This window comes from Muntiacus reevesi, chromosome 7 (genome assembly GCF_963930625.1).
Source record: "Muntiacus reevesi chromosome 7, mMunRee1.1, whole genome shotgun sequence".
Classification (NCBI taxonomy): domain Eukaryota; kingdom Metazoa; phylum Chordata; class Mammalia; order Artiodactyla; family Cervidae; genus Muntiacus; species Muntiacus reevesi.
The window spans coordinates 57,727,388-57,744,430 of record NC_089255.1 but is presented as its reverse complement, the minus strand read 5'-3'; the positions used below and the strand labels follow the sequence as shown (position 1 = coordinate 57,744,430).

Below are 17,043 nucleotides of genomic sequence, written 5' to 3'. Positions count from 1 at the left end.
GTGGTGTTGATGTGCCAGTAACAAGGGTGTGACCTAAACAATAAGACTTAGGCAGTTACCTAAGTTTTCCTCTCTCAGAAAAGATTTAACTTCAACAGTAATTGTAACACTAAAATTATCTATTTAAAATATTGCCATACAACAGTTTAGAAAGTAAAACTGAGTATAGTAAGGGACCTTCCTAAAAGCCGTTAACCAGTTCATTCTAAGGTTAGTTTTTATCCACATGTTCTTTTGTATCTCACCCCGCTTAGATGTTACCCTTCTTGGTGGTTTGTTTTCACTCTTCAGACTGTATTGATATCAAAGTGATCTTGGTGGTTAGAAAAGGAAGTAAGATGGTTATTAGCAACTGGGTATTTTAGCTTTGGAGGTAGCATGACTATATTCTTCACACAGGTGAAATAGTTCTGTACATATTTAAGCCTCCTGGTAGTACTTTTCAGTCTTTCAATTTAGGTGGTAGAACCTGGAAGGAAAATAGCAACATAGGGAATTTTTATTTTGGCTAAATATTAAAGGGCTCAATATTAAATATTTTATGCTTGAGGAGCCCTGTGGTCCTTACATGAAAGCAGCCATAGACGATATGTAAACAAATGCGTGTAGCTGTGTTCTAGTGAAAACAGGTGACCATGGTTAACCAACCCCAGATGTGGGACACAGATAACAAACTTTTGGCTTATTATTCTAGGAAATCTACAAGGTTTTCAGATAGCCCCCAAAATAACCTAAGGAGACTTTAAAATTTAGAACCTCTCAAGAACTTTTGATCCATAAATTTTTTTTTTGGTTGACGTTTCTCAAATGACTTAATTTTTTAAACTAGAATATTTTCATGAGACACATATTATTAATATTTTATACAACAACAGAGCCAACACCAGATGTAGTTGTAATATCACCAGCAAGTTTTGGTATTTAAGTCTTTATAAACAAAGCTTTGAACTAGTTTCTTGATAAATGTCAAAAGCAAATTGTGTATAAAGTTAGTTTAAAAGGTAATAAATAATGTGATAGAACACCAAGTATACAACACTTCCAGGAAAAACTATGCTTGTCATGTGGTCAGTGATATGATAGCACATGGAACTGGGTGTTTCTTGTCGCTTATATTGTCTCTCTCAATTCCAAGGAGCAATCACAGCGAAGGAACTATACACAATGATGATGGATAAAAACATCAGCTTGATTATAATGGATGCTCGAAGAATGCAGGATTATCTTGATTCCCATATTTCAGATTCTCTCAGTGTTCCTGAAGAAGCCATCAGTCCAGGGTGAGTCATTGTATATATATTTAGATAAAATGGTAAACTGTGGACAGTAGTAAATGTTGCAACTTAGCATCCATGCTAAATGTGGCAGTCTTTTCTTTTCCTGTGGTCCTTTTCATTCTTTGTTCCTCAGTGGCACACCTTACCCTTTCTGTAGGGTAGTGTAAAAGACATTCCGGTTTGGCTATTTCTTCCTGTCTGTGGCATTAGGAGCCTTATTAGAAGAGAAATGAAACTGCTTTTGTATGTCTTCTTTCCCCAGGTGTTTGTTTAGTAATTTCTCCTGTTTTTTATTTTTGAGCTTGTGAATCACATCTACAAAACTGACTAAATCATAAACTAGTTGAATTTTTTTATATTTTTAAGTTCCCCATACTATTACCTGTGGTAAGAGAGTACACAAATACTTTCTTGAAGAAGTAACAGGTTAGCTAAGTGATTAAGAAAAAAATATGGTTCTAAAATCAGGCTGTGTTCAAACTGTATATTTCTGTCACTTATTAGCTACATTACTTCTAGCTAGTAGTTTAACCTCTCTAAGCCCATGTTTCCATATGTGAAGCTGGGATAATAATAGTACCTATCTGAGAAGTTTTGAGAAGTTTAAATGACAGATTTTACATATGCATACATTTAGCACAGTGCCTGGCACTAGTAAGGACCTACTAATCTTTTTATTTCTTTTTTAATAAGGAAGCCTTTAACCTGTAAAAGAATTTAAAGTTACTTGCATGAATATATTGTATATTAGAAACTATTATCATAATAGTGACAGAGCTAAAAGTTCCATGGCTATTTTCATTATTATGAGTGTTATAAAAGTTATATAACTTCTCTAGGTCTTAGTTTATGAGACTGGATTAGTTAAAATCTGTGGTGTAACTTAAGGAATCTTAAAAAGATACATTTTTAGAGTTAGGTAATAAAATTTGCACATTGCCGAGGCTTATAATTGCTCAACCTGAAGAATAGAGTGCTTTGTAAATATGCTATTTAAAAGTGAGATTAGAAAAAAAGACAAAGGGGGAAAAAAGAAAAAAAAATTTTAAGCAATATAAGAATTTTTAAAAAAGGAAAAAAATGAGGTTAGAGTACATAGTCTAATCAAGTAGGTATGAATTTTTCCAGGATTTTAAAAGACAGAGTTATGATTAATCTTCGATGGTCCTACCTATACTAACAGAATGCTGCTGGCTTTTGTTGATTATCTGTTTCCCAAAATGCAAGAATTTGACTAATGTGAAACTAGGTGCTATGGAGATGATTGTGTTAAGTGTGTATGTTGGGGTGAGTATTAAACATTTTAATCCATGAAGGTTTCATGGAGAAGCTACCCCTCAGCTAACCTTGAGATAAGGGAAATGAGTGACGCAGTTACCTGAGGAAAGAGGGTTTCCAGGCAGAGGGGACAGTAGGAGCAGAGGTGCTTTAGGCAGGAGCATACGTGCCCAAACCAGGAGTTACAAGGCAGCGAAGAGTGGAATGGAGTTGAGCGGAATAAGTTAAGCAATGATAAAAATGTTCAAGTAATAGGATTTGAGGTAGGAGCCATGCATTGGGCTCTTTAGGTAAGAATTTAAGCTTTTGTGTGAGCGAAGGAGGAAGTGAAGAACATGCTTTAGTGTAGACTTGGTATTATTCACAGATAATGATGTAGTAGGCAGCACAGCAGAACAGCTAAGAGTGTACACATGAGCTAGCAGCAGCTGTAACCTGGATACTTAACCCCTTTGTGCCTCAGTTTCCCCATCTATAAGGATAATAATGCTTATTTTATAGGAGTATAGTGAGGATCTAGTGAGGGTCAGTGAGAAGAAAACATTTAGAATAGCACCTGGCACATAGTAAATGCTGTACGTGTTTGTTAAATAAGCATTTTGGTATTTGGTTACTTATTAATTATCTGTATAGGTATAAGAGAACTGAAATACAAGTGTTACCCCTTCTCCCCCATTATTTATATTTGACTGAGATGTACTCATATGAGTTCCTATGTTTTCATTTTTTGCCCCCCACCCCTTTTTCTAATATTAAAGGTCAAGTGAGTCTGTTTCTTTCAGTCTCTAATAATTACTAAAATATATTTTAATATTATGCATTAGTGAAGGTGTTAAACATTTTAGGCTATTCTTAACATATAGTCTGACCTTAGAAAGGAAACTGTCTTAAAGTTTGCTATGACATGGGGAGTTCCCTGGCGGTCCAGTGGTTAGGACTCTGCTCTTATTGCCAAGGGCTTTGGGTTCAGTCCCTGGTTGGGGAATTAAAATCCCAGAAGCCCCATGACATGGCCAAAAAAAAAAGAAAAAACGTTTGCTATGGTATGATAAAGACTGTAGAACAGAACTCAGTGTCTTATAATAGTATATTAGGACCTCTCATCTACTTTCGCCCCAATACAAATGTTAATACATTTCAGAGTCACTGCTAGTTGGATTGAAGCAAACCTCCCAGATGATTCTAAAGACACATGGAAGAAGAGGGGGAGTGTGGATTATGTGGTCCTTCTTGACTGGTTTAGTTCTGCAAAAGATTTACAACTTGGGACAACTCTACGGAGTCTGAAAGATGCACTTTTCAAGGTTAGCAAGTTTCCTTGTTAGTTTACTGTAATTGCAAGCCTTCTCTGGTTGTTAGAAAGGTATGTTGACTAGTTGATTATCTTAAGGACATGAAGATCCATCATGCTTTGGTTGTAGACTTTTAAGAAATTCAGATTTAAAAGACTAGTTTTGCATCACCCAATAACATTAAAATGATCTTAATAGTAGGATAATTTGAACTTTCAGAAATTAAATTATCTGGAAAATGCTGTTTTTGTTATGTAAAACAAAGGAAGAAATCACTAAGGAAAAAAGACTGATAGATATGACAATAAAATAAAAACTTAGGTGTGAAAAAATGTACCGGATTTGAAGGCAGAAGGCAAAAATATTTGCAACAGATATGGCACTGATTTAGAACACCTAAAATCTGAAGAGTTTTTGTAAATAAATAAGAAAATTACTTAAGATAAAATGTTGATGTAAGTAGTAGACACAGACATAAACAGAAGATATGAAAGTGACAAAAACATAAAAATATCAACGTAACTAGTAATCAGAAATGCAAATTCAAACAGTTAATGTCACTGTCGTGAACAGATTAACAAAGATAAAAATAATACTTGGTTTAATATGTTAAGTTATTAAACAACAATAGCACTAAATGCTGGTGAGCATGTGGTAAGAAATAATACTCAGTGTGCTGGTAGGAGGGTCAGTTGATGGAACGTTGTCCTCCAGGAGAGCAGTCTTAAAAGCCTTGAAACAATCATGCTTCAAAGTGGGAAAATCACAGAATATACCCAGGTGTAGGCTGATATATGAAATTGCCAGTATTCACCTAGTTTTCACTAAAAAAATGACAGTTTCATATAGGTAAGCCTAAGGTACCTGTAAGTTTAGTACATATAAAGATGATATAACAGATCAGTGAGGAAAAGATGGACTGAAATAACTGGTTTGAGGACAGCTGGATAGCCAGTAAGTAAAAGAAAGGATCTCTGCCTTATTTGTTAGACCACACTAGATTCCAAGTGGGTAAAAGACATACATACGTTGATTGAAACAACGAACTACCAGGAAAAACCATTGATAAATGTTTTTATTACCTTGATCCTGAACCAAAGAGGCTCATATATTTGACTGTACTGAAAATACCACAAATAAAAAGTCAGGGAAAATATTTGTAATAAGACAAAAACTTATTTTCCTTAATACTCAGAGTACATTCACTAAGAAAAATAGTAATCTGTAGAAGAATGGGCAAAAGATGAGATTAAGGTAAGCCATAAAGGGTTGATAAATGTATTAAAAGATGTTAAACTTCACATATAAGTGCTAATACAACTCATTTTATGTCCACCAGTTTGGTAAAAATTATAAGGACTTATAATGGGCATTCTCATATACTGATGGTAAATGTGTAAATTGGCATTGTCTTTAAAAGGGCAGTTTGATGGCATCTTTTAAGCTAATGATTTTAGTAAATTATTGTACAGAAATACACAAACATAATTTTAAAAGTTCATTTCAAAGATTAGCAATATATATTAAAAGCCTTAAAATGTTCTTGGCCTACCCTCTCCACTTCTGGGAACTTTTCCTAATGGAGTCAATTAGGTATATGTATAGGATCTTTAGTATTTATCTTAGCATTTTTTATAATTAAATAAGAAAAATAATAATTGTTGAAACGATTGATTCAGTTTTGGGGTATGTGTGTATATGTGTGTCTGTATAAAATAGAATATTATCTGGTCATTACAGATGATGATATAGCTCTTTATGGATAATAGATGATCATAGAAAAGCAGTATAAGTTTCATTATTTTATTAAAAATGAAAAAGTATATATAGAAAACAGAATAAACTAAAATGTTGGAGTGTTATTTCTGGGTGATAAGGTTATATTATAGAAGATTTTTATTGTATGTTAAGTTGTGTTCCTATTTTTCTTCTAAGATAATGGATTACTTGTATGATTTTAAAAACCTGATCTATCCATTTGTTTCATTAAATGCTGAATTTTGAATTCAGCTGTCTCTTTTTTTGGTAATCATTTACAAGAAATGGATCTTTTAAAAACAATTTAATATTCAGGTTTGTTGTGTTTTTAGCTGTCAAGAGACTGCTGCCATATTAATAAACATAGTATTTCCTTATTTTATAGTGGGAAAGTAAAGCTGTCCTGCACAAGGAACCTTTGGTTTTAGAAGGAGGCTATGAAAACTGGCTCCTTTGTTATCCACAGTATACAACAAATGCTAAAGTTACGCCACCCCCACGAGGCAAGAATGAAGAGGTGTCTGTCTCATGTATGTATGTGAAAATTTTTGTTTAAAATTGCTTTGGTAAAATTTTAAATTTTTTCTGTTCTCAGGCTAGTGTTCTTGGTTGTGTGTGCATTTGTCCTGTTAGATAGCAATTTGCTTTTAGGCATAAAAAATACAAGATGTCCACAGTCTGAAAATTAATGTTTATCAATTCATTAAGACTGTTGTGGTTGTCATTGCTTACTTTATGTTTAACTATGACATAGAACATGCATGAGACATGAAATACTGTTTGTGGGGTTTGCTCTTCTTTCAAGAATATATTTATCTTTTGGGGATTTTAGTGGACTTTACTTACCCTTCACTGGAAGACTCAGTTCCTTCTAAACCTACTGCCCAGATGATACCTCCTATAGAAATCAGTGAAAATACAGAATTGATAAACAGTCAAAATGAGAGAATGGGACCACTGAATATATCAGCTCCAGTTGAACCAATTGCTGCTTCTAAATCTGATGTCTCAGCCATAATTCAGCCAGTGCCTATTTTAAAGAATATTCCACAGGTAATGTTTGGTTTTCTTTTAACTTTATTATGTCTTTTCTTTTAATATTATATTAAGTGTATAGTATAGAAATATGTATCTAGTGTATATATACCTTCAGTATTTTAGAAAGAAAAATATTGAAAAAATCTGTATTCCTCTATTTTTGGTATATTGGTACATTTTTGCCATTAAAAGAAACTTCATTGTAATGGTCTCACTGTCACAGCAATATCAGAACAGATAACTGAAAGGATTTTCAACCTAACTGGGTCCATTTAGTATAGGCAGTACTAATAGAAGACAGTTTAGCACAATGAACTTGAACAACACTTGCAGGTGTTTATTATAAATTTAATTCATAGTATTTTCCCAGATAGTTTGACTTACAGATGATAGATATATGATGTCAGTATTTTGGTTTTGAAATAGTTCTTTAGTTTGATTGCCTTAGACTTTGACACATAAATAATAGGCATATTTTAACAATAATTGTTTAAAAGAGCTTACATAAAATATGTTATAATAAAAAATTATAACATCTTTCTTGTCATTAGATTTTACTTAAAGGAAGGTAAACTAATTCTTTCCTGTGCATTTTTCAGTAAGATTTTTTTTAGCATTTTTAATTTTTTTCTCAGATACTTAAATAATATTTCATATTTGAAGTAGGTAACATCTGGTTTGTGGAGCAGGCTCTGATTAGAAACTTTAGTCATTTTTTGGGGATATAAAATAAAGCCGTTCATTTCCTCATTTTTTAAGGCCTACTTTTAATATTTCTGATTAAATTTTAAGACTAATTTGAATAATTTTTTCTTAAGATGAAAATTTTAAGAAATTTTTAAAAGAGCTATGACATTGCACTTCCTTTCAGTTTAATCAGCATGTTATTTAAACCATAATCCCTGTGTGACTTTCTGAGATATGTACAATTTATGAATTGTACCTTGATAAACATGTACTATTTAATACAATCAATAATATGTATCAATAAATAAGTACTGTTTAATAGTCACTGGAGCACACACACATCAAGAAGAGAAGTTCTGACTGAAAGTGGGGATCATCAGGGAGGTCTTCATGGAGGAGGTAGTATTTTTATCTGGGCTTTAGGAGTGGAGTAGGATTTAAGGGTGAAAGAAACAAGTGGAAAAATTGTATGACTAAAGGCACAAAGCATGTTCTGGGATTGGTAAGTAGTTCTGACAGGTTTGGGCACAGCTCTCAGACAGAGGTGAGTGTGATGATAGATAAGATTGGAAAAGTGGACAGAAGTCATCAAGAGAGACTTTGATCTCATGGAATTTTGTCCTGTAGGTGAAAGAAAATCGCTAAAGAATTTTAAACTTGAAAGTAACACAGTCATAGCTATGCTTTTAAGATGAGTGGAAAATGTGGATGAAAACATTTATTTTGATCCCTGTTCACCTTTTATTGTTAACCTCATCCTCATAGTGTTTGTTCTGACTTTATTCACAAAAAATTTAGAAAAGGGTGGGGGAAGGGAAGGGTTTTTTTTTTTTGAGTGAAGAGGCAAAAAGAGAAGAGCAGAGGAATGATTCCTTCTTGTGGTAGTGTTTTCTAATGGGAAAAACATACAGTTCATTTTGTAGGAACACTATACAGGTTGTTACTGGCAGACATTCTCATTTTTATTTCCGTGAATATCTCAAGAAATGATGTTAGGGTCATTTTTAACAATTTTGTAGGATTAATATGTTGTTAAATTGAGGTAATTACTCAATTTTAATTAGTATCTTATCTCTTATGAAAGTTCTGGAATATTTTATTCATTCTGTCTGCAACATTTTATTTACTGTCACGCACAGTCTCTACCCTCCTGGAGCTTATGTGCTAATAGGGAAGAAGATTTTAAACAATTACAGTTGTTTAATCAGAATCCCAGTAGGTACTAAGAGGGAAAAGAATAGAGTATTATGAGAGCATATATCAAGAGGCTTAGCTGGTCCTCGGGGATCAGGGAAGTCTTTTCTAAGGGAGAGATATTTAAGCTAAAACTTAATGTTGTGGGCATTATCTAGCTGAACAGCTAGTATAAAGGCCTGACTTGGGAAGAAGCATGGCATCTTTGAGGAATTAAAGATAGGGGCAGGGTAAGTATGGCTGGTGTATCAAGTAGTATGAGATAAGATTGGGGAGATAGGCAGAAGGGAGACCACACAGGCATGGCAAGACTTTAGATGTAATCTAAGCACAATGAGTGGTTATTGAAAGTAAGATTTTAAGTCCGTGATCAGATTTATGTTTTAACATGATTACTCTGGTAACAGAATGGAGAAACAAATTTGAAATATCTGAAACTCTTGAGTTTTTTGATTTGAGCAACACATAGTGGGCACACTCATGTGTTTGGTGGGGGAAATCATGAATTCAGTTTTGGCCATATTAGGTTTGTGGTATATGTGAGATACTCATGTGACAACACTGAATAAGCAGTTGGATATGTGGAAATGGAACTTCAGGGGTGCTCAGGTCTGGTTTTTTTATGTTATAGAATGAAATCTTCATACACGGAACATACCAGGGTATTGAAAGTGTGGAATCAAGAGGATGTAAGTGCTAAGTGCCTTATGAGAAATCTAAACATTAGGTCATTTACAAATAGATGTTTTGACAGATGTTGTCTCCAGAGAGTGATGGTTCTTTTTATCACAACTTGATATCAAGAACTGAGGTTATTGTGTTCCTGGATTTCAACAAAAGGATGTTTTTCTCTGTATTTGTTGATACAGATTGATCGTACTAAGAAACCGGCAATCAAATTGCCTGAAGATCATAGAATAAAATCTGAAAGTACAGATCATGAGGAACAGTCTTCTCAGAGTGAAAAAGTTGTTCCTGATCGTTCCACAAAACCGGTATTTCCCCCTCCAACTGCCATGTTAACAGATGAAGAAAAAGCTCGTATTCATGCAGAAACTGCTCTTCTAATGGAAAAAAACAAACAAGAAAAAGAACTTAGAGAAAGGCAGCAAGAGGAGCAAAAAGAGAGACTGAGGAGGGAAGAACAAGAACAAAAAGACAGAAAGGAACAAGAAGCTGAAGAAAATGAAATCACAGAGAAGCAACAAAAAGCAGAACAAATGGAGAGGAAAGAAAGTGAACAGGCCAGGAAAGAAGATAAAGAAACTTCAGCAAAGAGGGGCAGAGAAATAACAGGAATAAAAAGACAAAGTAAAAGTGAACATGAGACTACTGATGCCAAGAAATCTGTAGAAGATAGGGGGAAAAGGTGTCCAACCCCAGAAGTGCAGAAGAAGTCAACAGGAGATGCCTCTGTGGCAGGAGATTCAAGTTCAGGCAAGGTAAGCAGAAACAGTACAGATTGCCAACTAAGTGTAAAGAAATGTACATAAACAGTGACAGCAGTAGCATTCCATAAACAGGGTAGACATTTCAACTGATTTTCTAGTAGATGATGGGTTTGGACTGATCCAATTATATTTGCTTACCTGCTCTTGATTGGTTGGGACTGGAATTGCTTTTCACGTCTATGGAATGCAATATATTTTTGCTAATGGAGATAAATAGCTACAGTCTTCATTTTTATGCTTGATGTGTGATCATCAAAAGACTAGAGTGAAATATAATCTTCTGATCTCACAATGGAGGAATTAGGTGCCAAATATTTATATGATGAAGTTTGTGTCTGCCTAGAATATGGCCAAGTTATCTTTGTGTGTAATGGTTTTATTTGTCAAGTCTGTGTCATTTGTTTGTTCATTCATCTGATCAAAAATATTGGCAGTAATCCCATTAATGTTGCGTTTTCCTACCCTTGGCTGTTACTCTTCATTGATTTTCATAATTTTGGAGGAGATTTTTTTTTTCTTTTCTTTTTGGCTACCCCACAAGACTTGCAGGATCTCAGTTCCCTGACCAGGGATTGAACCTGGACTTCAGCAATGAAAGTGCCAAATTGTAACTGCTAGACACTAGAGCGCTCCACTTTGTCTTTGTATTGGGATACAGCCAATTAGTAAACAGTGCTATGATGCTATGATGGTTTCAGTTGACTAGCAAAGGGATTCAGCCCTACCAGAAAAGATTTTTTTAACCTAATAATATCATGTGTGCTTTTCATGGGCCTTTTTTTTTTTTTTGGTCTATTATGCAATTAACAGTGCCTTTTCCTTTTGAACACTAAGTGTTTTGGGCTTTTTAAAATCCTACTTTGTTCTTATTTTTTTTCTTCCAGTTTTATTGAGATATAATTGACATACAGCACTATATAAGTTTAAGATGTACAATATAATGATTGTATCTCATGGAAATACAAAATTTAAAAGAGTAAAAAAATAGTGATAAGAACTCTTAGGATTTACTTTCTTAACAACTATCATATGTAACATACAGCAGCATTAATTAATCATATATCCCTGGTACGTACTTATAACTGGAAGTTCGTTCGACTACCTTCCTCCAATTTCCTGTTCCTACCTTTCACCTCTGATAACAAGTCTGATCCTTTTTCCTATGTGTTTGTATTTTGAAGTATAAATGACTTACAATACTATGTTAGTTCTTGTTACACAACATAGCTATTTGGTGTTTCTATACATTTCCAAATGATCACCATAGTAAGTCTAGTTATACTGTGTCATCATACAAGGATACACAGCTATTGACTATGCTCCCACAATGTATATTTCATCCCTGTGACTCATTTATTTTGCAACTGAAAGTTTGTACCTCTTAATTTTCCTCATCTATTTCTTTTCCTCCCTGCCCGCCCCCCACCCCCCTTGCCTCTGGTTGTAACCACTTGTTTGTTCTCTATCTATAACTGTTTCTGTTTTGTCTTGTTCATTTGTTTTTCAGATTCTGCATATAAGTGAAATCACATATTTGTCTTTTGGGGCTGACTTTTCATTTAGCATAATACCCTCTAGATCCATCCATGTTGTCACAAATGACAAAATTTCATTCTTTTTTATGGCTAATATTCCATTGTGTATAGATACTGTACATCATCTTTATCCATTCATCTATTTATGGGCATCTGGGTTACTTCTATATTCGGGGCTATTGTAAATAATGATGTAATGAACATAGGGGTACATATATCTTTTCTAATCAGTGTTTTTTGTTTCTTTGGATAAATAACCAGGAGTAGAATTGCTGGATCATATGGTAGTTCTACTTAAAATTTTTCTTTAACAGTCTCCATACTGTTTTCCATAGTGACTACACCAATTTACATTCCCATCAACAGTGTTGTACTAGGGTTCCTTTTTCTTCATATTTGCCAACACTTGTTATATATTGTCTTTTTGATAATAGCCATTCTGATGGGTGTGAGGTGTTATCTCATTGTGGGTATTATGCTTTTCTCTGGTGACCAGTGATGTTGACCATCTTTTCATGTGCCTGTTGGCCATCTGTCTTTGGAAAAATGTCTATTCAGATCCTGTGCCCATTTTTAAATCAAATTTTTGTTTCTATGATGTTGAGTTGTATGACTTCTTTGTATAATTTGGACATTAATCCCTTATCATATATATAGTTTGCAAATATCTTCTCCCATTCAGTAGGTGGCCTTTTCATTTTGTTTGTAGTTTACTTCTTTGTGCAAAAAGCTTTTTAATTTGATGTAGTCCCATTTTTCTGTCTTTGCTTTTGTTACCTTTGCCTGAGAAGACACATGCCAAAAATTATTACTAAGACGAATGTCAAAGAGTGTTCCTCCATTGTTTTCTTCTAGAAGTTTTATGGTTTCAGGTCTTTAATCCATTTTTAATTTATTTTTGTGTATGTATGAGGGAATAGTCTAGTTTGATTCTTTTCCATGTAGCTGTCCAGTTTTTCCAACACCATGTTTTAAAAATCTTTTCGGGTTTTTTGTTTGTTTTACATCTTCTCTGTTGGCTTTTTTGTTTTTGTTTGCTTTTGGCTGCTTCATGCAGCTTGCAGGATCTTAGTTTCCCGATCAGGGATTGAACCTGGGGCCATGGCAGTGAAAGTGTTGAATCCTAACCACTGAACCACCAGGGAAGTCCTGGTTTGTTTTTAAAATTAATAAAATGTCAGTGCTCTTTGCATGTTGAAATTTAGAAAGCCTACATATTTTGAATTATTTTGTTCAATAAAAAGAGATGTGGAAAAAATTATACACTTGCCTATAAAGCTTAAAAGTGTGATGCATCTTTAACACTATTCATCGAAGAGGTTGACTTTTCTTCATTGTATAATCCTCGTTGTGTGGATATACCACATTTGATGGACACTGGATTGCTTCTGCTTTGGGGCTATTATGATTAATACTTCTGTGAACATTTGCATCCAAGTCTTTGTGTGGATATAAATTTTCTTATCTTTGGAGTTGACACTTAGAAGTGAAATTGTCTTTGTGGTGGTTTTTTAGAGAAACTTTAAAAAGCCACCATCTTTATAGGCTGTGCACACACACTCCTTCCTCTTGCTGTGATAATTTTAGGAAATAAGAAAACATGTATAGTTCTTCATCTTTTAAAAAATATTAAGGGCAGCCAACACAAGGTTTGTGGTTCTTTGCTAGGGCAAAATTTAATTTAAAAATCCTTTTCTTTTTCCTTCTCCTTTTAAAACTAGTCTCGAGAGCCTTTGACAAGAGCAAGAAGTGAAGAAATGGGGAGGGTTGTACCAGGACTGCCGTCAGGCTGGGCCAAGGTAAAACTCCAAATTAGCACATAAAGAAATTAAAAGGCGCTATTTTTTTTTTAAACTTATGAACTTGTTTATTCTGCATCTTCTCTAATGCAGAGATGACTCTGTTTCTTCATTATAAAGGACGTAGCTCATTTCCCTAATTACAGCATGGTTAGATTTCTCAATACCCAGTCGGGTTTGCTGGCTGTAATATATGAACATCCTGGCATGTCATTTAAAAACAGTGTATCACTTTAAAACTTAAGGCTCTTTGAAAGTTTAATTATAGAAGTGATTATCACCATTTTATTCAAATTATTTTAATCCAAAAGTAAACTTAGTGGAATACTTTTGAGTTATTTGTTGTTCATTGAATGTTCATTGTTTTTTGACCTGTGGTTTTTTTCCCCCCTGCTTAAGTTTCTTGATCCCATCACTGGAACTTTTCGTTACTATCATTCGCCTACCAACACTGTTCATATGTATCCACCGGAAATGGCTCCTTCATCCGCACCTCCTTCCACCCCTCCAACTCATAAAGCCAAGCCACAGATTCCTGCTGAGCGGGATAGGGAACCATCTAAACTGAAGCGCTCCTACTCCTCCCCAGATATCACCCAGGCCATTCAAGAGGAAGAGAAGAGGAGGCCAACAGTAACTCCAGCAGTTAATCGGGAAAACAAGTAAGTTTATCCTAACTTCTAGAAACAGAATCATTTGCTGTATTTGAAAACTTCTAAACATACCAATTTACTAATATCAGGGAAACATAAAATTCTGTGGATGGCTATCCCAGTCGTTTTTGTTTACTATAGAGGAAAAAGATAAATGGATTAAGTGTCCTTGGTTTTTCTGCCAGGTGTCACAGACTAACTTAAACCTGTCAAAAAGGATTCTGTGATTTGTTCACTAATTCATATGTATTAATGTAGATATAAAAGTATGCACCTTGTTATATTTTCAGACAGTGTGAGACTACATAGATGCTTTTTACAAATTTCGTATGATCCCTAAATTTCCCTTTGAGGACTATAATTTATAGGATTGTTGAATATGTCTTGTTGTAGCTCTTAAATGCCAAACTTTTTTAAAAAAAACTCAGTAACATGGGGGCAAACTTAATATAATGTATTAAAATAATAAGCATTATAGTGTGTATCAGCTTCTAATCCTTATTCTGTTCCCTTTTCTTCATTGCATTTCTGTTCCTCTCTTCACCAGTGGTGATGAATAGCTTCATTTAGGTTTTCCCAAAACAATATCTCATTTAGATGTATTCCTGGCTTTATCTGTTATTGAATACTCTAATGCTCCTGGCTTATGATTGATAGGCTTATGATATAGTTTTCTAGTCTCTTTGTCACTTCTGGTCATTAATTTTGGGGGATACAGGGTAGATGGAGGTGAAAGTAAATGGGATTTTTTGTTAAATACACTCTCTTAATTGCTGAGGAATTCTAACTAGGCTGTCTTTTTGGCCTCTTCAGAATCACTTCCCCCAAAAGTAGTTCATATATTTTTCTCCTAGGAATCTACCCTGCCAGGTGGAAGCTTAACTGGAGGAGATTTTGTAAATTCTGTAAATCTGTAGATTTCAGGGCTCACTATTAAAACTGTAAGAATTTAATTCTTTCTTGACTCATCATTCTTATTGAAGTTAATTTGACAATTTAAAAAACTACAGCATATGTAGTTTGTATATTTTTAAATATATATTGAACAGAGTGCATACACCCGAGCCCTGTGTAAACAAAAACTGGTTGGAATATAATGTTTTAATCTCTTCTCAGTATTCCTTTCAGAGGTAGAGATATACTTAGGATCAGTAATAAAGGAAAGACTTACCAATTAGGAGTTTTCTTAATGTCCTTACAATTCTAAAAGTTACATATATAAATCAAATACAGTCCTTAACAAAAGTCTCATAGGCATTCGCTAGTTCAGTGCTGTCCAATGGCCATGTTCGTAGACATGTTCTTTATCTGTTTTGTCCAGTATGGTAGTGACTATTTTGAATTGTGGTTAGTATAAGAGCTATAAAATTTTAAATTTATTGTGGCTAAGTGGCTGCTACCATATTTGTCAGCATAGTTCTAGACTTCAGGTTATAGTCTAATAACTATAACCTCTGCCTCCTGTATGTGCTCCGCAGTTATTGGCATTCTGGTTGAATTCAACATTTGGTAATGCTAAACTTCCTGGGGTCATTTAAAAACATTTGAAAGAGCCTTCTCTATCAGAACACTCTACCTGTTCATGAGAAACCAGAGAATCTACTGATATCTCAGGGTATCTGTAAGAAACATGTCTCATGTAAGAAGTTAAAGACCCTCATGGGAAGGTCACCAGTGTCACTTAGATACTAAATGTTCTCATAAGACTTTATGACCTTATGACCTAACTTAGTAACTATTTGCAACATTACCATATACCATGGTACAGATGCTGGAGTTTGCTGCCCTTTGAGGTATAAACCTTCATGTCAGATGCCCTGCATTTTAAAATGTCATGTGCACTTTTTCTTCCTTAGGCCAACAAGCTATCCTAAAGCTGAGATCACAAGGCTTTCTGCTTCTCAAATTCGGAACCTCAATCCTGTTTTTGGAGGATCTGGACCAGCTCTCACTGGACTTCGTAATTTAGGAAATACTTGTTACATGAACTCAATACTACAGTGCCTGTGTAATACGCCACATCTGGCTGATTATTTCAACCGCAATTGTTACCAGGATGATATTAATAGGTAAAGGAATATCATACTTTTCTGCAATATCATATTAAAAGGGTGATCTAACCACACTTCCTTACCACCCAGCTCCAGAGATGTCAAATTAGGAAAGAGCAATGTAGAGAACATTGTTCTTAAGAAAAAGGTAAAGAAAAGCCTTTTCTGATTGGTGAAGAACAGACAGGAAAGGAACAGTGCAGGAAGGCAGAACCTCACTGTCATAAATTGGAGCCTACTGGTAAGGAATAGGAGACCGTGGAGGGCTGGTAGCCAAAAAGAAGCAAGCTGGAGGGGTGTCATCAAAGTAAGATTCAGGTAAGTATTTGGTGATAAACCTATGAATAAGTATTTTAGTGTAGGGTCACATATTACAGTATGTGAATAGTTTAATGTTGATATCAAGAACCTGCTATATCTTAGCTTTTTATAATGTTTTTTGTAACTTTAATTATGTTTGCAAAGGTCAAATTTGTTGGGGCATAAAGGTGAAGTGGCGGAAGAATTTGGCATAATCATGAAAGCCCTGTGGACAGGACAGTACCGGTACATCAGTCCAAAAGACTTTAAAATCACCATTGGGAAGATCAATGACCAGTTTGCAGGATACAGCCAGCAAGATTCACAAGAACTGCTTCTGTTCCTAATGGATGGTCTCCATGAAGATCTTAATAAAGTAAGAAATTGTATTTTTCTAAGTTGCGAAGGATCTTTAGGGTTGCTCAGTGTTGTACTCATTTTTATAGCAATTTAAAGTTATAGTTGTTGATTGCTCAGTGCTAATTTATTCAAATCTAGGGACTATGGCATGACACTTTAAAATAAGTACATCTGATAGATTTACTATTTGAATGGAAGTATATACAATTTATATTTACTTGTGAGAATGTTAACAGGCTGTAAATTGTGAGGAATTTATAAACATTGTAAATTTGTAAACACAGTTGTCAGAGATGCTGTTTGTGACCCATATGACCAAATGATTCATGTGAAAAGTTACTATTTGTGTACAATGACTTCTTTTTAGCAC

At 34.4% G+C, this 17,043-nt stretch overlaps 1 protein-coding gene across 2 annotated transcripts in view; it reads left to right on the top strand.

Moving 5' to 3' along the window:
• Positions 1-17,043, top strand: part of USP8 (ubiquitin specific peptidase 8) — a 45,954-nt gene that overhangs the window by 24,299 nt on the left and 4,612 nt on the right. For both annotated transcript variants that reach the window (XM_065940101.1, XM_065940102.1), the window contains 9 exons: positions 1,136-1,280; positions 3,697-3,859; positions 5,991-6,135; positions 6,438-6,658; positions 9,394-9,966; positions 13,232-13,309; positions 13,709-13,971; positions 15,819-16,031; positions 16,479-16,689. In XM_065940101.1, coding sequence (XP_065796173.1) covers positions 1,136-1,280; positions 3,697-3,859; positions 5,991-6,135; positions 6,438-6,658; positions 9,394-9,966; positions 13,232-13,309; positions 13,709-13,971; positions 15,819-16,031; positions 16,479-16,689 — 2,012 coding nt within the window. The remainder of the gene's footprint in view (positions 1-1,135; positions 1,281-3,696; positions 3,860-5,990; positions 6,136-6,437; positions 6,659-9,393; positions 9,967-13,231; positions 13,310-13,708; positions 13,972-15,818; positions 16,032-16,478; positions 16,690-17,043) is intronic.